This window comes from Rhinopithecus bieti, unplaced genomic scaffold, assembly GCF_001698545.2.
Source record: "Rhinopithecus bieti isolate Rb0 unplaced genomic scaffold, ASM169854v2 scaffold_4600, whole genome shotgun sequence".
Lineage (NCBI taxonomy): Eukaryota > Metazoa > Chordata > Mammalia > Primates > Cercopithecidae > Rhinopithecus > Rhinopithecus bieti.
The window spans coordinates 1,734,071-1,755,852 of record NW_016804545.1 but is presented as its reverse complement, the minus strand read 5'-3'; the positions used below and the strand labels follow the sequence as shown (position 1 = coordinate 1,755,852).

General features: G+C 38.0%; 1 protein-coding gene across 4 annotated transcripts in view; it reads left to right on the top strand.

Moving 5' to 3' along the window:
- PLA2R1 (phospholipase A2 receptor 1) overlaps positions 1-21,782 on the top strand; it is a 128,418-nt gene that overhangs the window by 60,551 nt on the left and 46,085 nt on the right. For all 4 annotated transcript variants that reach the window (XR_001884900.1, XM_017869139.1, XM_017869138.1 and 1 more), the window contains exons 12-14: positions 12,438-12,640; positions 15,692-15,837; positions 19,769-19,853. Coding sequence is in view for 3 of the 4 variants with exons in the window: in XM_017869139.1 (XP_017724628.1) it covers positions 12,438-12,640; positions 15,692-15,837; positions 19,769-19,853 (434 nt within the window). In the remaining variant the exon portion in view is untranslated. The remainder of the gene's footprint in view (positions 1-12,437; positions 12,641-15,691; positions 15,838-19,768; positions 19,854-21,782) is intronic.

Here is a 21,782-nt window from a genome sequence, read left to right as displayed (position 1 = left end):
CTAGTTCCTTTTGTTGTCAATACCTAATTTAATTGCACTGTGGTCAAGAAATACTGTTTGTTTGGTGCCTCTCCTTTCAAATACAAAGTTGGTATTATGGCCTTGCATGTGATCATTTCTTTTTATATATCCCATATGTACTTGAAAAGGTTGCATATTTTGCTTTTCCTACATGAAATGCTTCATATCTGTCAACAGATTATGTTAAATGTGTTGTTCAGATCATCTATAGCCTGAATATTTTTTGCCCACGTGATAAATCAATTGCTAAGAGTGTTAAATATCTCCTGCTACAATGGTGGATGTATAAACTTCTCCCTGTAGTTCTGTCGAGTTTTTATATTACATACTTTTTAGGCTGTTTTATTAGCAATGTACAAGTTTAGAATTGTGATATCCTACCTGTGGTGTCAAAATTGGTATAGTATCCTGAGTGATCCTCTTGTTCTCTCAAAATTATTTTCTCTATAGAGTTAATTTGTCCATGAATGTAGCTACAGTAACTTTTTAAAAATTAGTATTGGCCTAGTACTTTTTTTATTTTTTCTAACTTTGAATATTTTTGTGTTCTTAGAGTTGATGTATCTCTTATAAACAGCATATAACTAAATTTTTAAAACCTTATTCACACATTTGCTGTCCTTAACTGGAGAGTTTGGTTTACTTATATTTTTTGTGATTATGTGTAGAATTGGATTCATTTCTTCCATTTTATTATGTCCTTTCCATTTATCCTGCACTTTTTAGTCGTGTTTTCTCTTCTTTCTTGCCATCTTTTGAATTTATCTTTTTCTTCTTTTCTCATTTCATTCTTTCCCCTTTACTTATCTGGAAATTGTATTATCTAAATCTATGTTTTTATATGTTACACTAGCTATTCAACATGCCTTCTTAACAAAATCAGCAATACCATCTTTGCTCTCATCTTTAAAAGGATTATAATTTGCTGTTGCTGCCTAGTTTTGAAAATTCTGAACTATTTCATTTCTGTTAGCCATGATTTTGTTGTTGCTATCTTTGCAATGAATATTTGTTTAGATGTATTCATATGCTAACTATATTTATTTCATTTCTAGAAAGCCTATTTCTGTTTTAATTTGGTTTGTGGCTCTTTGTAGTCACTTGTTTCCTACTCATATTTTAAAGATTCTCTTTTATTTCCTTAAATATATCCAAGTTATTTTGTATTTGGTTTCTAGCAATCTCATACCTGAAGTTTTATGGGTCTGTTTCTGGATCTCATTTCTTTCACTTTGTGGGTTTTGCCGGGAACTGCTGACTTTTCTGTGTACTTTATTTATGGGAGTTCTCTAACCCCTAGTTGAAGTTGGGCTCCTCCAGTGAAAATTAGCATTTGTTTCCATCACTCAGTTTGAGGCACTACCAACTAAGGACCACTTTATAAGCTCTGACTGAGGTTTTCTTGAACACATAGGTAGCATGAGTTCGATGACTAACCTGCATGAAGTTTGAGTTGTGGTTATAAATTCTTTAGAAAGTTATTTCTTTTCTTATTATTCACTGCCAAGATTGACAGAGACAAGTTTCCTTACAAACAGCTGAGTGAGTATGTTCTCATGTACGCTTACCAAAAGTGACCATTTGGGATTCTATTTTATGCAAGTTTCTTCTATTAGACTTTTCATTTTGTATATCTGTTAAGCTTCATCTCCTTTCCCTCAAAATCTCCATATAACTATCAAAGCAGATGCTCAAGGTCTCCAGAATTAGAAAGAAACCTTTAGGGTAAATCCCACTAGGAAGGTAGTTTGGCTACCATGGTTCATACTTTTACTTCATTTGCAAGCTCTATAGATTTGTTTATTTTATGCCAACTCAGCCGTACATTTATAAAGATGTTTTCAAAATGTTTTATCTAGCATTTCAACTAGTTTGACTGAAAGAATCTTTCAGGGTACGTAATCTGCTGGTTATTTCTCATAGCACCATTTATTTTAACACATGAGATTTTAGGACAGAGAAGAGATAAACACATGTATTCAGGGTACTGCTCAATCTTTGAGATGTCTCCCTCTGTGTTTTTTTTTTTTTAATTTTTCTTTCTATAACCCTATTGCATAATTAAAGCCATTCATTTAATGAGCTTTTATAGGGCATTTGTATGACAAGGGACATTTAAAAATTACCTAATGTGCATGCCTTCATGTTGCTGTAATCTAGGAGTGGTGATAGCAAATACAACAAATAACTCGTATATACAGTCTTAGTCATTCCTGCTGCTATAACAAAATATCACACATTGGGTAATTTATAAATAACAAAAATGTATTTCTCACAGTTCTAGAGGCTGGGAAGTCCAAGATTAAGGTGCTAGCAGATTCGGTGTCTGCTGAAGGCCTTCTTGCAGCGCCCTCACATGGTGGAAGGGAAAAAGAGCAAAACGAGAGTAGAACACCCCCTCAGCCTCTTTTATAAAAGCATTAATCCCTTTCATGAGGATGGAGCACTCATGACTTTATTACTTCCCAGAAGGCCCTGCTTCTTAATACTATCACATATGAATTTTGGAGGGATATATTACATTCAAACCATGGCAACAGGAAAATATGTGGTGAGTGCTGTAAGAAGCATAAAATAAAGTATTCTAATAGTTAAATGAAGGGAAGATTTATTGAAGTTACCATAAAAGTTCAAGAGGAAGTGGCCTTTCACCTGGGATTGAAAATGTCTGAAATATAGTAGGATTTAGTGGTTAAAGAAGTAAAAAGAATTTTCTCAGCAGAAGCAAATATATGGGGCAACTCTGAGAAATTTGAGGAGCACTGTGTATTTAGAGATTAAGATATATGCAAAAGAGTTGTAAAAGATAAGGCCAGAGTAGGATATTGAAACCACAGCCTAATATTACAAGCTAAAGAGTTTTCACTTCTTCTCTAGGTATAGGAAGCCACTAGAGGTTTTGGATCAAAAAATATTAAGATCAGAGGTGTTCTTCATTGAAGGTGTTAAGTAAGGAGATATAAATAGATATAAGAGACTGCACTGCAGGATAACATATGCATAAAGAGTACCTACCAACTACTGAGTTGGACTAAAGTTCAAATTCCAGCATTATGATCTCAGAGAAATTACTTAATCTCTCCATATCTCAGTTTCCTCTTCTTTAAAATAAGGACAGTAATAGTATCTACCTTACAGGATTGTTGTGAGGATTAAAAGAAATATTACATAGTTGCTACTGCATTGTAAATAATTAATAAATATTAGCCTTTCTTATTGCAGAGAAATAATTTGCAGGATTTTACCTAAAGCTACAGACAGTGACATTGCTAACCTATTAGGGTTCCTCACCCATACATTGTAAGATGCAGGACCTATTCTGTGCTGGACCAGTCACCAATGTGAGCACCCTGGGAAACCACAGAGCTTTAAAGGAAGGTATGACTGTGGCCCACACACACATTTCCCCAACACTTATGAGCTAGTGTTAAACGTTTTTTTAAAAATTCCTTTAGACCTCCTGAAATTAGAAGAAAGAAAAAAGAGAGAGATCAAAGAAAGTCAGTTTACTTTCTCTCTGTTAAATACATGGTTTAAAACCCTGTACTTTTGAATACTTAAGTTTAGAAGTTACACCATCCTAATGAGTAAAGAGCTGAACAAACTGAAAAATCAACAACTCTTCTTAGACCCATCACAAGGCAAACCACTGCCGCCCAAAACTGGAAAAATACAAAGATACAGAGAATCACAACTTCCTGGATCAGAAACCCATCAGCAGAAACCTCCAGAGGAACCAGTGCTGGCAGAGGAACATCTGAACTATCATTGATAAAATTGCTGGAGGCTCAGCACAGACAACTCTGAGGGTTCTCCCGGGTGACCCAGTCACAGGGGACCCCCACACTTTTGTGAGTTCTAGTTCTAGGTAATCTATCAGGTTATCACAGTGAAATATCAGAGAAAAAAATCCCTAATGCTTCCAGCAGAGGGAGAGGAAAAGGAACCATTTTGAAATATAGCAAAGCATTCCGTTCCTAACAAGGCCCCACCTCAGGAGAGGCTATTTTATCAGACTGCTGCTGGAGTTTTATCAGAGCCTGACTCATCTGGAGGAAGGGAAATCTACAACTCCAGCCAGCTCTATCCTTTCATGTGATGGAAAGGAAATACCCCGCTCCAGCTCTCTAGCCATCCTGTCCCACCATGCAGGGAAAAATAACTGAGAAGCATTCGCTGGTCAAGGGCGCAGTCCAGGAACACAGGCTCACCAAAAGGCTGAAACCTAATGGTAAAATTGTAGAACACTTCCCCTCCTCTCACACCTTACCATTCCGTCGCAAAGGCCTGTTTACTGCGGTTTCTTTTACCCAGTATATTACATCCACTTTTCAACAAAAATATTACAAGACATACTAAAAGGCAAGAAACACAGTTTGAAGAGACTGAACAAGCATCAGAGCCAGTCAGCTATGACAGGGATGTTGAAATTACCAGACAAGCAATTTTTTAAAAATATGATTAATATGCTAAGGGCTTCAATGGGAAAAGTAGACAACATGCAAGAACAACTGGATCCTGTAAGCAGAGAGGTGGAGAGTCTAAGAAAACAAAACAAAACAAAACAAAAAGAAATGCTACAGATCAAAACACCATCACAGAAATGAAGAATGCTTTTGATGAGTTTATAGTAGACTGGACACACAAGAGAAAAGAATCTCTGAGTTTGAGTATGTGATAATACAAACTTCTGAAACTGAAAAACAAAGAGGAAAATGACTGAAACAGAACAGAATATTCCAGAACTGTGGGACAACTACAAACTGTGTAATGGGAATATCAGAAGGAAAAGAAAGAAATAAAGGAAAAGAAGCAATATTTGAAGTAATAATAACTGAGAATTTCCCCCAAGTTAATATCAGACACCAAACCGCAGATCCAGGAAACTCTGAGAACACCAACCAAGATAAACGCACAAAAAACTACACGCAGACACACGTAGACATGTATTCGAACTTCAGAAAATGAAAAATAAAGACAAAATCTTGAAAGAAGCCAGAGGGGAAAAAATACCTTACCTCTGGAGGAGCAAAAATAAGAATTATATCTGACTGCTCTTCAGAAATCATCGAAGCAAGAAGAAGGTAGCATGAAATATTTAAAGTGTTAAGAGAAAAAAAACCCTGCAACTTAGGATTCTATACTCTGTGAAATTATCCTTTAAAATGAAGGAGAATTTTATCAGATTTTATCTGATTTTATCAGACAAACAAAAATTCGGGAAATTTGTTGCTAGTACACCTACCTACCTTGCAAGAAATATTCAAAGAAATTCTTCAGAGAGAAGGAAAATGATATAGAAGCTCAGATCTATGTAAAGAAAGAAGGAGCATCAGAGAATAAATGAAGGTAAAATAAAAACTTCTATTTTTCTTATTCTTAATTGATCCAACAAATAATAGTATGTTTAAAATAATAGCAGCAATATATTCAGACATAGGTGAGATAGATAGATGATAGATGATAGAGTTGCTTTTATACTAGTGAAATGAGTGACAGAGATGGCGCAAGGGATGAGAGGGACTTTGGGTGGTTGTAATGTGTCCGTGTAGGTTCATCAGTGGTAATAAATGTACCACTGTGGTGTGGGATGTCTATAGTGAAGGAGATTGGAGGGCAGTGGTGTTAGAGGGGAGCTCTCTGCATTTTGCACTCAATTTTGCTGTCAACCTAAAACTTTCTGTTATTAATTTTTTTAAATTATACTTTTGAAAGATGCATGCAAAGTGAAATGAAGACAAATTAGTTTTTTGTATATAAACATCAGTTTAGGAAATTTGTATGGAAACTGGTGACTTTCCATAGCTCCAAACAAGTAACATAATTCGCTCAACAGAAAGACCTTGTTCTACAAATCTATGAATATTATTAAATAAAGAGAGTAAATAAACTCCATGTTCACACTATACTGCAAAAAAAAAAAAAAAAAAAAAAAAAAGTTTAAGGGTATCATTTCTATACACTTAGGAAATTTTGTTAGGAATGTCTATACTTGTCAAAATAAATTAATACATTTTGAGTAGAGAAAATCTTTGGTTTTTAATATTAAGTTTCTTGGGGGCATATTTAGATGTCGGAAATCTGGAATTGAAGCAGAGCTTCTTGCCATTCATAAGTTTCTGCTGTAATTTATTTGAGTGGCACTACTCTTTTCTCTTTTCCCTAAAGCAAAATAATGCCATGATGTTCAGTTTGGCTGCTCAAGCTGATTGACACTGAGTAAATTGTCTCTGAATAAGATGAAAATGTAAATCTTTTTGAAGAAAATAGCAATATAAAAGCTTCTGTGTTTCCCTTTTCTTTTAAATTGCAACTTGCAGAAACACTATCTAAATCACCTTTTCTTTCCTGCCTGTCACAAAATAATACATTAGCTTCGTCCCCATGTCAGAATCTTAATCCAGCAAAGACTAACTACATGAATTGACCACTGAACAGGAAGCCTACAGCTTTTTGTAAACTCAGCCAGGACTCTGTCTTTATGTCATACCAGCAAAATATTCACCCACCCCACATCCCACACCACAGTGTATATTTGCTACAACTGACAAACCTGCATGAACACATCAGAACCCCCAAAGTCCCTCTCATCCTTCCTATCATTCCTGTCACTCATTTCATTTGCATAAAAGCAAATCAGAAGGGAATCACCTTTCCGCCATTTTTTTTTCAACTTAGTATTATGTTCACCAAATAGTATTACCACCAGATGGTATCTACCAGTAGTAGAACCACCAAGCATCAGAAATTATCAATTCATGACCAATCTTCTTCCATCTGTACCTTCACCCCTTTCCCATATTTTTTCATAGCAAATCCTCAACATCGTATTGTTTCATCTATAAATATTTCAGTATTATTTCCAAAAAATGGAGACTTCTTTTTAAAAGACATAATAATACAATTATCACCCCTTAAAGTAATTAACTATAATTGCCTATCATTATAAATCTTCAGTTAATGCTCAAATTTCTAAATGGCTCATAAATATTATATAACGTATTTTACAGCTAGTTTGAATCAAGATCCAAAGAAGGTTCATGCTTTGTAATTGGTTGATAGATCTCCTAAAGTCTGTTTTCATCTCTGTGTTTCCCGCCCCTCCCCAATTTCCACCCCTGCCTTTATTTGCTAATGCAAATGTGCTTTGTCTTATAAATTTTCCTGCAGTCTGGGCTTTGTTGATTGTATTCACATCACATTGTTTAATGTGTTACTCTATTTTCTTTTCATAAAATAGGCATTTTATTTTAAAAGAATGAAAGGATTGATCAAAATCAGATTTTTTTTTTGAAAGATCATTTCATAGGTAGTTGCGTGCTCTGTCTGGAGGCACATAATGTCCAATTTTTTTCTCTTTTTGTGATAGTAGCAGCCTTTGATGGTCAATTCTTAGATCCATTGACTCATTAGGGGTTTCTTCATTTATAACTGGGATAGTCCTATAAAGAGGTAATTCCTTTCAATCAATTTTTTGTTACCCCATGGTACAATTTTTATAGGAAACACAGAACAAATGCTTAGTTCTTTCCCTTTACTAGCTTTCAAAATAATTATTTCTTCATTAGCATCCTTCATCCATGACCCATTAGAGGTGTTTTTCTTTTTTTAGCATTACTTTGAAGTAAGGGTTTTAAACATAGTTGATATGTTTTAGTCCGTTGGAATTATCCTTTTTAATGCTCAAATTGCCCCATCTTTGTGATGGGAATCTCTTCAAGGAATATCTTCTGAATCCTTCTGATGTGATCCTAGTAGTCTTTGATAGTGTCCGTGCTATCTGGTATGACAAGATAGAAACTTCTGCTGCAGACCTAGAAGCATCCATTGCATCAAGGAACCCTGGTTTCTTTCGATGGAAAATGATATTATTTCAGCATCACAGACTGGGCTTCTGGGTTCTCGTTGTTTGTGGTTTGTTATTGTTTCTAGGCCATTTCAGTGGATAGATCTAGGAAGTGTGTTTGTGGGCATGTGCGTGTAAGATTAAACACTTTTTGAGCTCAGATTCATACTTGCAATTTGAATTCAGGACTACAAAGTTAATTAACCTATATTTTAACTATATTTCCTTTCTTTCATGCCAAATTTCCCATTCTTAAAACACCAGAAAGTCCTGTTATTTTTAGTAAAAAGCGACAACAAAGGCTCTCTATGACAGTTGGTATTTCAAGAGAAATGAAATATTCACATGAAACAGGAAAAATGGTTTTCATCCATACTAATTATTGCCACTGATTAAATGGAAAGATGATAAATTAGCTTCTCAATCAAGGAGAAGCTAATGCTTAGAAACTAAAATGTAATTTGTACCTAAATTCAAGATTCAATATAAGTGGAGGTTGCTCTATGGTGAAAGAAAATAGATGAGTCTATATTTGTTAAGACGTTCAAAAACACTTTTCCAAGTTATATTAGAGGCTCATAGGTGTCTGTATTGAGAAAAATAAACACTTTCGATCAGTCCTTTGCAGCCATCCATAACTCAGGCTCTGTGAAAAATGTTTTGTATCTAGACCTAGATACCCCTGGCATGTTCCATTCCTGTGGGATGACTCCGGGGCATGTTTACCCCAATTGTTCCGAGCCCGTGGAAATCTGCAAGTGACAAGGAAAATAAGATCCCAATAGAGCAAGTCAGGTTTATTTTCTTGAAAGTGCCCTGCACACAGTGAGGAGTAGTAAGAAGCCTGTCCCATCAGTAGGCCGATCCATTTTAAGGCTCATCAGAGCTCTGAAACGAACCACCACATAAATAAGGATAAACCCAGTCTAATTTCTGAGAAGCCCTTAGAACATTGACATATCTCCTCATAATCATGTAAGTAACTGTCATGCAAAGTAAAAATGTGACAGTAGATCTTCAAGGAAATGCTGTGGCCACACACAGGAGAGAAACAGGATCAGGGGAATGTGAGAGAGCTCCATGGAACAGGAGCATAATTTTAGGGGAACTCATTCATTCATTTATTCAACTGCTTATCGAACGCCCACCCACTCACTCTGTACCTTGATACTGTCTCACAGTAGACCCAAATAAATCTGGTTTCAAATCCTGGAGCAAGCCCACTACGTTTGTGACCTTTGGCAAGTTACTAAGCCTCTGTGCCCTAATTTTTCCATCTGCACAATCAGGCACTAATGCCCGTCTCAAAGAGTTTCTGAAGTTAAACAGGGAAAAGACCGTATAAATTGCCTAGCACAGTGCCTGGCAGATACACAGCATTGTAGGAAACTTGCCTAGCCTACCCAAAGAGCTTCACTTTCCTCTGTTAGAGGAGAGAAGGAGAGAGAGGGAAGGTGAGAGGGTAGAGGACTTGAGAGATGAGGATGTCAAGGGTTGTTGCGGGGAACTGGAAAATAAGTAGGCAGACTCAAGTGAAATAATTGCCTAGAGGCACTGAAAAGCCAGCACAAAAAGGTTTGGTCAATGGGTTTGTTTTTAGGTATTTGAGCAGAGAGGTGGGCAGTGGAGGTTTTCCCAGCTCACTTAATTTTGCATAGTTAGATAACTTGGTGAATTAGAATTTCTTAATTGACAGAAAGTCTCCCCATTCATGTTTGCAGGAGAGAGTGAGTGGGGTGAGGGTATGGCAGGTAAGGAGAATCTGTCAAAATGTGAGATTCACCACTGAGAATAATTATTTTTCTTCCCCAGTGGGAAGTGAGTTATCAAATTTAAGAACATTTCTCTGAAAGAAAATTCGCCTCTGCTCTTTCCCACACCCTTATCCTTATTATTTGGCTTTGCAAGCATCCCCACAATATAGGCTTATAAATTTAGTTTATCTCTCCCTTAGCCTGGTCTCCCTTTATTATACCACTTTACTGCTTCTTTGAGGCTGAGACTCTAAAATTTGGGTCAAATGTTCCATTAAGTTAACCACTTTAGAATACCAATACCACTCCTGCAGCACTTTTCATCTTCATAGTGGTTCACAAACATCTCCTTCTTCACTAATGAAGATGAGTCGAATATCTTATAGCATCTAAAACCAAAGCTATTTAATCATTGTCTGATGTGGGAAAGTGAGACAAAATGCAAGACCAACAAAAAAGTATATTACATTTCAAACTTGCTGATTCAAACTTTTGAAAAATTCTTTGAACATACAGGCAGAACTCATGCCACAAAATCCTAGTTTTTGTAATGAAAATGGCCATAAGCATGATAGCAGCATTGCAGGGGTATATTTAGCTTTTCATATTTTATAGAGTGCTTTTCAATTCATTATTTCATTTGATCTTCATGAAAACCCATGAGAAGAAAAGGAATTATTATTCACATATTTTAGACAAGGCCTATTGTGATTAATTCACATCCTCAAGTTTCCAGTTACTGAAGATTTGTGCTGGGACTAGAACCCCAAACTTCACGCTCCAGGTCCGAAGTTCTTTCCACTACCTGTGCTGTGCAGTTTCTGGAGGTTCCACTGGGGCCCCTCAAAGGATGGGGGAATGGAGCAGGAATGTGTGTGTTCCCTCCTCTTTCAACTAGAGCAGCTCCACAAATATATTGAATTCGGGGCTTCCACATGGATTTCTCCGGTTCGGGTTTATTGCACAGAGCATGCAGCATCTCCTCTATTGTTCATGATCCAGCTGGACTGTGAGCTGCATTCTGAAGTTACTCAACAGGCCTTCAAAGCTCCACTAATGGCAGGGGCAGTTACATACTATAATCTCTCCCCCTTGCCTGCCCACAACCTTGCATCTATAACACCAGCTAGCTGTTCTCAGCCAGTAGAGCCGTCTGATGGATTTTGGATGCACCAACTCTTCCGTGACTTCCTTTTCTTCTATATGAGACATAGCGTGTTTCCTCTTTTACCACTGGCCATTTTTCCCTTTGAGGCTCTCTGATTAATCACACAGGCCTAGGGAGTTCTTCCAGATCAGAACCGCCTTGCCATGGTGATGCTGGTGCCTATAACACACTTGTGCAGCCAGGACTGTTGAAGACACAAACACTCATACACTCATTCTTTAGCTAATGATTCCATTCCTAAAGAGATGCTCTATGTCTTCCTTTGTCTTCTTTCTTCTCACTTGCACTCTTCGTTTTCCCTCTCTTTTGTCTTTCCATGAGCATAAAACAATCAGAACGTAGATGACAGGCACAATGCCAATTACTCAGTATCTGAAAACATTGAAGCCATTACTTCTGAAGGGAAATTAAGCAAGATAAATATCAAGTAGCAAGTGACGACATTTTTTAAAGAGTCTTCAGGTACAGAATCATCGCAAGTCTTCAGATGCTTTGTCTATAATCACTCTCTTTTTACAAGCATGCCTTGAAAACTCATGTCTCCTTTTCATCCTTCAAAATTCAGCTCAAATGTCACTTCCTGCAAATGTTTTACTGACATCTCTGGTGAGGCTCCATCACCCCTTCTGATGTCTCCTCCAGAACTTTGAACACACCTTTTACTATGGCACTTTACACATTATATTTATTACAATTGCTTGTTTATGTGTCTGTATCTCACACTAAACTAAGAATTGGTTTTTGGTTTGCTTTGCTTCATCCTTTTCTTTCAAGCAGCTAATATACAACCTAGCTGAGCACATTGCAGATGTACAATTTTTTATTGTTGTTGATGAATGTGAATTTAGTTAATTAAATGATCACCCAGGATTCAAGAAAAAACAAGCTCATTCTTACTCATTTTAATTCTATTTTTGGAATAGAATTGCTTTCTACTATTCTTCACTGAAATTTGAAGTGTATTTTTTTTTTTTTTTTTTACTGTCATATGAGTTGTATAGATTTTGCTGACAAACTTAAGAATCTTAATTTATACATTGCTTCTGTGGAAAAACACATTTTACCTTCTAAAATGTTCAAGCATACACAAAGAAAAAAGTGGAGTTTTGTCAGCCTTGTCCCTGCCCCCAGATCTTTACCTCATTTAAAGAATTCATCTCATTCTCTTCATTCTTCCAAGGTTTACAGTTTGGTTTTCTGTTGTATAGTTTATGGTTTACCTTGAATCTGTTATTCACATATTTTCCCCTGTTGAATCCAGTTGTTAGAGGATGAGCACTATGCACTTTTCATTGTTGATTTTTCACAGTGAGATTTCGAAGTATAATATTGAAATGCGGGGGATATTTTGGTTCCAGGTAGGAATAGCTCCTAATTCTTCATCATTTGCCATCTGAGCACAAAGCAGACAAGGTCCAAATTTCAGCCTTCACACTCTCTTTTCTCTCTTTCCCATCTTGCATTATTTTCTCCAGAGATGAAGAGAAATGACATAATCAGGTCAATAAGACATTCGTTTTCATCTTGATTGTTCCTGTCTGGGTGCTTAATTATGAGATGTCAATTATTCAACACTCTAAAGAGCAGTCTTCTGAGCACAAAACGTTTTAGTTGTCTGGTATTAAAAGTGCTTGTTTTCTGCTTTTAGGCTACAGTGGTGGCTGTGTTGCCATGCGAGGAAGGCATCCACTTGGTAGCTGGGAAGTGAAGGACTGTCAGCACTTTAAGGCAATGTCCTTGTGCAAGCAGCCAGTTGAAAATCAGGAAACAGCGGAGTATGAAGAGAGATGGCCCTTTCACCCCTGCTATTTGGACTGGGAGTCAGAGCCTGGTCTGGCCAGCTGCTTCAAGGTGATACCAAGGTTACATGGGCATTCTTAACAGGACTAACACTATTTTAATTTGATCCATGTATCCCAAATTCCTTTATTCCAGGACTCTTTTTTTTTCCAGAACAGTGCCTGACAGACAGCAGGTACTTAATCAACATTTGTTGCCTGTCTCTGTCCTTTCAATCATATTCCAAATAATTTTTAAGTAAAAAAAAAAATCGACACATCTGGTGATATTGAAGGCTTCCTCATGAAGATTGATATCTGTTCAGCAGAAATACCATGCACTTGGCCAGGCATGGTGGTTCATGCCTGTAATCCCAGCACTTTGGCAGGCCAAGGCAGGCATATCACTTGAGGTCAGGAGTTCCAGACCATCCTGGCCAACATGATGCCAACATGATGAAATCCCATCTCTACTAAAAATACAAAAAGTAGCCGGGCGTGGTGGCATGCACCTGTAGTCCCAGCTACTTGGAAGGCTGAGACAGGAGAATTGCTTGAACCCAGGAGGCAGAGGTTGCAGTGAGCCGAGACTGCACCACAGCATTCCATCCTGGGCAACACAGCAAGACTCTGTCTCAAAAAAAAAAAAAGAAAGAAAGAAAAGAAATACCATTAATCCCTGGAAGGAGGGCACTGTGCTCTGGTTATCACTCCTAGGGGAGAACTCTAAACACCTAACCAGTTTCTGCATAAGTTCCTAGCTCTGACAGGAGTTTTTGCACAAACTTGGCTGCCAGAGTATGAATCTGGTGAGACAGAATTCCCACACAACAAGATGGGCAAAATAACTTTATTACAGGGTGAGTACTCCTTTTCTGAAATGCTTGGAACCAGAAGTGCTTTGGATTTCGGATTTTTTTTTAATATATATTTGCATAATATTTACCAGTTGAGCATCCCAAATCTGAAAATTCAAACTCCAAAATGCTCTAGTGAGCATTTCCTTTGAGTGTCTGGTCACTGCTCAAAAAGTTTTGGATTTTGGAGCATTTTGGAGTTTGGATTTTTAGATTTGGGATGCTCAACTTGTATTCACAGACAGGCAGCAAGAAGCAATCGAAGCCTAGGATCTATGGTGAGCATTCCCCCAAGGCTCAGGAAAGCACCCCCAGGAAGATGGAATCTTGTCTGCACATGCCCCACTTTGCAGGACAGCTGAGGGCTCCGGAAAGCGCTCCTCTCTGGGTTTTTATCCGAGGTACCACCTGGATCACTGAGCTAAAGTATTGCAAGACATCCTATTCTAGGAGGGATAAGGACAGTTCCTCCTTATCTCATGATATTGCACTCTCGGTACACTCTGCCTGAGAATTGCCAAGAAAAAGAGGAAGAGCTGGGTCAGCAAGGGTCATCTGGGGACCTGTCCTCCTGCAATATTGTTAATACACCAAGTGAAGGAGGCAGACACTCAGAGGGTGTTAAGTCGTATAATTTCATATTGTTTGTAAACCAACAAATAAAGTTTTTATTATTGAATGATACAATTTTACTAATAAGGATAGCTTTTGCAGCTTGCCAGACACCTGAAGATCAAACAAATTAATGCATATGGTTGATTTGTATGTGTATAATGTGTGTGTGTGTGTGTGTGTGTGTATGTGAAGAAATTTCTATTTTTAAAATCAGCTTTAGATCCTACATTTAAATTAGTTCCTACAATCTTGTCAGAAACACATTTTTTGAAATATGATTTTTGAAAATGTTTGGTGGTTTTGTTTTGGTTTATTTTACAAATAGGGTTTCACTAAGTCTTGGGAGAAAGTTCCCCAGCAGCTCTGCACGGCAGAGCAGAACGAAGACAGACTCTATCTCCGGAACTGTTGTAGCTTGTACATGGCATGAAGCGGCTGTGAATGTGCTCAATTTAAATTGTACACATATACAATCCTACATTACATTCATAGAATAATAGGCCCAAAAGTGGCCTCGCCCAGTAATAAGTTAAACCTTAGAGATCAGTAAACTGAGGCATGTGAAATGTAGTGATTTGCCCAAGATCATGATTATTTATTGACAGAGTTGGAATAAATCCCTGGTTTGGGACTTCTGGTCTGGTGCCTTTTCTACTATATATCACCCTGATATGTCAACAAATGCATGGTGTGTGTGTGATAGGCATAGTAGTAGGATTTATGAATTTAGAGTGATTCAGGAAGAGGTTCCCAGAGGAGGCAAGTTTTGACATATAATTTAAAAGATGGAAAGGTTGTTCTGTGGTCCACAGGACTTGGAAAGATTCTGTTCTCAGCAAATAAGAGCCTGGGGAGGGCTGGCCACAGGGTGTACCTGTCTGGCATCAGAGGCTCAGGCTTAGTGCCAGGCAGTTAAAAATAAGAAGGGTACAGAGGACTGGGATTGCAAGCTGTGGGTCTTCAGTCCCTTTCCCCAATCTTAAATAAAGCCAACAGAAGACCTTCCATTCAGCTGGCTTCTTCCTGCCACCATGAAGACAGCTGAGAAGCAGCAGAGATTTTAGAGACAGCTGAACCACTGCATCTGCCAGTTCAACTAAGATCCAAAGACTCTAGAAATAGAGCTACCCTAGGTCCCAGGTCTCATTTCTCATTTCTTGCCCTGGGTCAGGCAGAGTAATGATCAGTCTGCTAATTCTAATCTGTCAGAAGGCAGTCTGGTGGGATGGAAGTTTATGGACTCTGAAAGCAAGGAATTGTAGGTCTAATCCTAGCTCTGCCAGTTTATAGCTGTGTGACCTAAAATTCTTAACCTCTCTTGGCCTGACTTTATCTATTGACAAATATTTACTGAGGGACAAGTACATGCCAGTCACAGAAGATTTAGGGTGAAAAAAAATTCTTCAAAAAGCTCATTTATAAAACTGAGTTTATTACATTCTCATCAGGAATTTGTTATGAGGATAAAAGGAACTAATAATTTTATGATGACTGGGCACATTCTAGTTCAGTAAATGTTACTTCCTCCCACTAGATCAGCTCTTATAAAGAATAATGACAATTATATTAATATTACTCTCACTTTCTAGAGCAGAGTTTAACAACCCCACCTTATCTATAACAATGTTAATTTATTTTCTTTTACTGTACAGGTATTTCATAGTGAAAAAGTTCTGATGAAAAGAACATGGAGAGAAGCCGAAGCATTTTGCGAAGAATTTGGAGCTCATCTTGCAAGCTTTGCCCACATTGAGGAAGAGAATTTTGTGAATGAGCTCTTACGTTCAAAATTTAATTGGTAAATACTTGTTAATTATGAAAAATTACAGTCAAATATTCTATCTCTCTGTAATGGCTTCTGAGGGGTGAGTATCTCAAGTAGTTATTTAAAATTCCCATATTTGTATTACACCCAAAGCCAAGAAAAATAAATATAGTTTTATATTTATAGTTTTATATTTATCTTGTACCAGGTTCTCATTTCATAAAACAAAGAACAAAGTGACAATTGTTTAGATATTTGAAATCTTTTCTTTGTGCCTCAAGTCAGAACTGTAGAGCTTTCCTGCCAAACTCAGGAATTATCTACCCCAGTGGTTTTCAAAGTGTTGTGGAAGGATCCCAAGAATCCTGGAACCCCAGGAGTATGAGAGGGCCATGTAGGCAGAGCTCCTGGTTCCTTCCACGCCTCACCAGAGCAGCTCCAACCAGCTCCACTGCTGATTATTTTGTATATAATTCGATCCTATGTAAGATTTTGTTTGAAAAAAAAAAAAGAGTCCCAGTAATTTTTTTTTTAATTCCAACCCAACCTCCTAAGTTTTCATTTGAGGAAACAAACTTTCTCTTATCTGTATCCACCATGCAAGTTTACAGAACCTTGAATTCAGTGGAGTTAGAAATTCAAGCTTAAATTGGAAGAACTCTCAACTGTCTTGTGCTACCTCCCACCACATACCGTGGTCATCCGCTGTCTGCGTAATTCCTTCCAATTTCAGAATGCTTCTTATTTGGGAGAAAGCCCATTCCATTGCAGAAGGTTGGTTTCAAAGAGCAGTTTTCTAGTAAGCTAGAAATCTGCCTCCCCTCAATTTGAGCTAGAGCAAATACAGATCAAATCTATGCTATTTTCAAATATTTGAAGACAGTCATCTTGTCCCCTTCCTGTGAACCCCTCACTCCCCACTTTGGCCTCTCACTTTGGAATGTTCTGTCAGTCAGCCTGCACTGTGAGAGTATCTTCTGTGGAAGGGGCACAGTTACATGCATAGCTGGTTGGAGAATTCAATAGATGTGACAGACAAAATCCTGCCTCTGAGGATGTGGTGATCAGCACAACTTCATGGCTCTCTATATTTATTTAATGAAAACAACTATAATAATAGGTACTCTGCTTCGAGCTCTGGAAATCTGAAGTCTCAATGAAACACTGGCCTGAATCCCAGAGAAAAATCCCGTACTATTTTTTGAGGAAAATCCTCCTCGCCTTTCCCACAAGTTTCCCTGTAGGACATTCCCATGAAAAGATTAACATGCAACATCTATCAAATTATTCATCTTCCACATCTACAACAATGACCTTAAAGCTGGGAGTTTTTGACATCTCTCCATGTGAGTCTTGTACAGGATTCTGCAGGGAAGGAAGGAGATTTTATGGTAAAATATGTTTGCAAAACAATGTACAGTCTTGGAGATTTGCCATGTACATTAGCATCATAAAAGGTTCTAGAAGGAAGCACTTTCTTTGACCACAAATCCCTTTTTTAAGAACACTTATTGACATCCCACAGAACTGCTAGTCCCTTCGGGAAATGCTGACATGAGGCCATGACTCAGGAACCTGGCTCCTCATCACACTTGGTCAGGACACCTTTTTTACAGAGCTTTCTGGCCTCACACCAGAGCTGCTGAGTCAGACTCTCTGAGTCTGAAGAAAAGTTTAAGAAGCTTCCTGGCTAATTGGATTATCAGCCAGGTCTGAGGCCATAAATCCAAGGAATAGGTGATAGTCTCCATTGTTCAAAGTTACATTTTACTTCATTACTTTAGCTTCCTGCAGAACATATTTGCATATTCTGCCTTTGCATTTTAGTGAGGTTTGCCATATGACAACCACATACAAACTGCTTCCCAGTTTGCTTTAAGATCAAATGTCACTGTCATTTCTGTTTATATAAGTTCTCGTGCTTAAAATGTCTCGTAGAATTTAGTCCCAAGCATCTATCAAATCATAGTTTTTCAATATCTGATCACAAAAGCCGTATAATATGAGCCAGGCACAGTGGGTCACAGGACTTTGGGACACCAAGGTGGAAGGAACACTTAAGGCCAGGAATTCAAGATCAGCCTAGGCAGCATAGTGAGACTCAGTTTGTACCAAAAAAATTTCACAATTAGCCGTGTGTGGTGGCCACGCCTGTAGTCCCAGCAAAACCTAGTTCGAAGTTACAGTGAGGTATGATTTTGCCACTGCACTCCAGCTGGGCAACAGAGCGAGAACCATCTTTAAAGAAAATATTTAAACATTCTTGACTGGGCGCAGTGACTCACACCTGTAATTGTAGCACTTTGAGAGGCCAAGGCAGATTGCTTGAGCCCAGGAGTTAGAGAACAGCCTGGGCAACATGGTAAAACCCCATCTCTACCAAAAAAAATACAAAAAAAAAAAAAAAAAGCCAGGTGTAGTGGCACACGTCTGTAGTACCAGCTCAGGAGACTGAGCTGAGGTAGGAGTATCAGTTGAGCCCAGGAAGAGGAGGTTGCAGTGAGCCAAGATTGTGCCACTATACTCCAGCCTGGGTGACAGTGTGACCCTGTCTCAAAAAAAAAAAATTATCAGTAACTGTGTATATTTCACTTTATTCCCAGATTACAAGAGAATTCAGTCAAATCTGATGTTTAATTATAGCAAACATACCAGATCTCATAGTTAGCAGGTATAACAGGTATGCTGCTTTTCCTTCCTATGGCACTGCTTTTCTATTTCTATTAATCAGACATACACACACACACACGTATGCACATACATGTGTGTTTATTAAATGTTATACAACTTCAGGAAACTGATGAAGAGAAGGTAAATACCATTTCACCTTCCAGGAGCCAGTATATAGCAGGAAAGACATAGATCTCTGAATTCAGTGAGGAAAGACAAAGGTCACAACACCAGGAGAGTGACATGGATTTTCAGCCTATGCCATGGAGATTAGTGTGCTTGGCTTAAACGGAAGGTGGCCATTCTCACCTTCTCCCAACCTTCAATGTAAGGTGTCATCATGACAGTGACCAACTGGGCACCAGTGATCTCTTGGATTTCTAAGCTGAATTTGCTTTTAATTTGTGTCATCCAGGCAGAGTAGCTGACATATCTGAGAAGGAATTCCTCAGAATAGGTTTGCTTCTCTGCACAAAGGAAAATAAAGTATCTGTCCTGACATCTGAATCTTTTAAATCTTTGATTCTTCAAAATTATTCTCAGAAAATGATCTTAGTGAGATGGTTCATTGCACAATTAGGCTTTATTACTCGATTGATTGAGGACTCTGGACACATTTTTACTCTGCCTCATAGAGGAGAAGGGGACTCTCTGTGGAGCTTCTCGCCAAGTCTAAACCAATGGTGATGACTGAAGTTAATCTACCATGGCTCAGGGTGACTGGCTTTAGAATTATTTATGTTGATATCTGAAAAAAAAAAAAAAAACCTACTGTGTACCTTTTATTCAATGAAGATGATGATGGCTGACTTTCAGAGAATACATGAACGTTTAACAAAAGAACAACAAACCAAAGCATAGTAAAGTAGAATAAATAGTATAGTGAAGTAGTAAACACACAGTAAAGTAGCGAAAGGTCCTCTTGGCTAGAGATTTCCAAAATTTCTTACCAATTTTCTTTTCATGTGTTCTTGTCCTGACTGAAAGGCTTTGCTATTCCTGATGAGAAACTCATGTTCTCAATAAAAGCTGACTTTTCCCCAACTGTATATCACCTGTGAGCAAATCACACAAACCAAGAGAAATAGAATGTGAGGCTTATTCTTCTCTCAATTCATGTCATAGCGCAGCGTATTGCACATTTAAAATGTTCATTGCTTGTTGACTTGATCAATCCTGCCGGTAGCATCAGCTGTTTCCTGCATACATGAATATTTTTGAATGTTTTTTAACCTTTCACATAATGCTGTAAATTTGATGGGAAAGGCAAAGTTTTTGTTTCTTCTCTTCACAGGACAGAAGAAAGGCAGTTCTGGATTGGATTTAATAAACGAAACCCACTGAATGCTGGCTCGTGGGAGTGGTCTGATAGAACTCCTGTAAGTCTTTTCAAACTGGAGAAAAGGGATGGATTCAAAACAAGTGGCCCCAGAACCACGTGGTAAACCAAGAGAACCTAGAAATGATGGCCAGAGCTCCCATGACAAAACTGCACCAGACCTTGGTACCAGGAGAATTATTTGGCAAGGTCCTGGGAAATGTTTGCTAGCCACATTGTTCTGAGGCCATTGTACAATCTCAGCCTGAAAAATTATCAAAACCTCCAAAAGTCTCCCCAAACCATCCTGAAAAAAATAAAAAACCTCCAAAAGTCCCCCCCCCCCCCAAACCATCTCCCATATGAAGAGTCTCTCTGGCAGAGAAGCAGCTATTCTTTTAAATAACACAAGACTCCCTTTACCCTGTACCTCCCTATCCTGCATAGCACCTGATGTCTGAGTATGGGAACTTTGTCCGTGTCATAATGAAAGGAAGATTATTTTGGAGAATGATTTTTCATTTACCTCACTCTGAAAGGACAGTAATGCAAGTTTTAGAAATATCACCTTCTAGAGCAAGTTGTTCCAGAAGGAAAAAAGTCTTGCTTTTCATTCATTCCCATACTTGCAAACCTCTATGAAGGACAGAGAGAACTCACTATTGCATTTTTTTTTTCAGTTGCAATTGGTAATTCTCACATTTTTCTCAAAATGACAGGGAAGAAAACTGAAGTAGTATCCTAGATTGAAGTGGGATCCATCCTACGGCACATGAAAAATCACATTATTCACTTTCACCTGTGAAATGGGGCGACTCCTGAGAGACCGCAGTGAGCAATTCATGCAACTGCTGTCGATTGAGTCCTCATATTGTTCTGAGCACCGAGCTGAATGCACTCCTACATGATCTCATTTCATCCTTACAATAACTCAGTACCATGGGTATTAGAATGATTAAGTGGTTTGCCTAAAATAATACATAGGAGAGCCAGGATTTGCACACAGGTTGTCTGACTCCAAAGTCACAATGCTATAATACCTCATGGTTGGCAAAATATCAGTAGCCAAACTTTGAAGTAGTAAAAAACAATAGAGAAAGCCCCATACCAAGGTGATGTTCAAATTAGTGTCAAGGAAGAGGTTTATAGGAGAGAGTAGGAAGAGATTTTAAAGGTCATTCAGCCCCACTAATCTATTTTGCTGATAAAGAAACCAAGGCTCAGAAAACAGAAAAGGCATAGCAGGGTCAACTTGCCCCATAAATGGCAGCAACTACATGGGACAGCTGGGTGGTTCAAGTCAATATAGTACTTGAAAAAGAAAATGTGATACATAGAGGTTGAGAACACTTTCTTTTGTTTTAGTGTAACAAACTCATTAGTAATAGGAGAGGAATAGACAATCTGGGTCAGAATAAATTAGATAAGGCCATGAAGCAGTGGCCGAGCTTCTCACCAATATCTGCTGGACAAAATGAATTCAAATCACACCATTTTCTGAACCTGAGGATATACATATTTAAGATAGATGAATTATTGCATGACGGTGTACATGTTTGAGGAGGAACATAAGGGATTTAAAAGCATCCTTTTTCCCCCAAATTTTTATCCCAATTTTACTTGTTGTCCATCCATTCTTCTGTGAGGTAGTCATTAAATAACTGAGAAGGTTGAGTCTTTAATACCCTTGCAATGTGAATTATATGAGTTATGTGGTCATTCATGGAAAGTGACCTGATAGATTCCTGATTAAAGCTAACTATGGCTCAGAATTTAGTTATTAGAGGCAAAAAAACTTAGCATATGTTCAAAGTAATCAAAATCAAAGTTAATACCAAGATCTGGCACACCCTTGAGTCCCTAAGTCTACCCAGGATCCCAAGGCTAGAAAATGTTCCCAGTTGGAAAAAGATGCAAAAAAAAGCATGCGTTTCATTTGTTCCTTCTGGAGAAAGGAGTAGCGTACCTTTTTTTATTTATTTTATTTTAT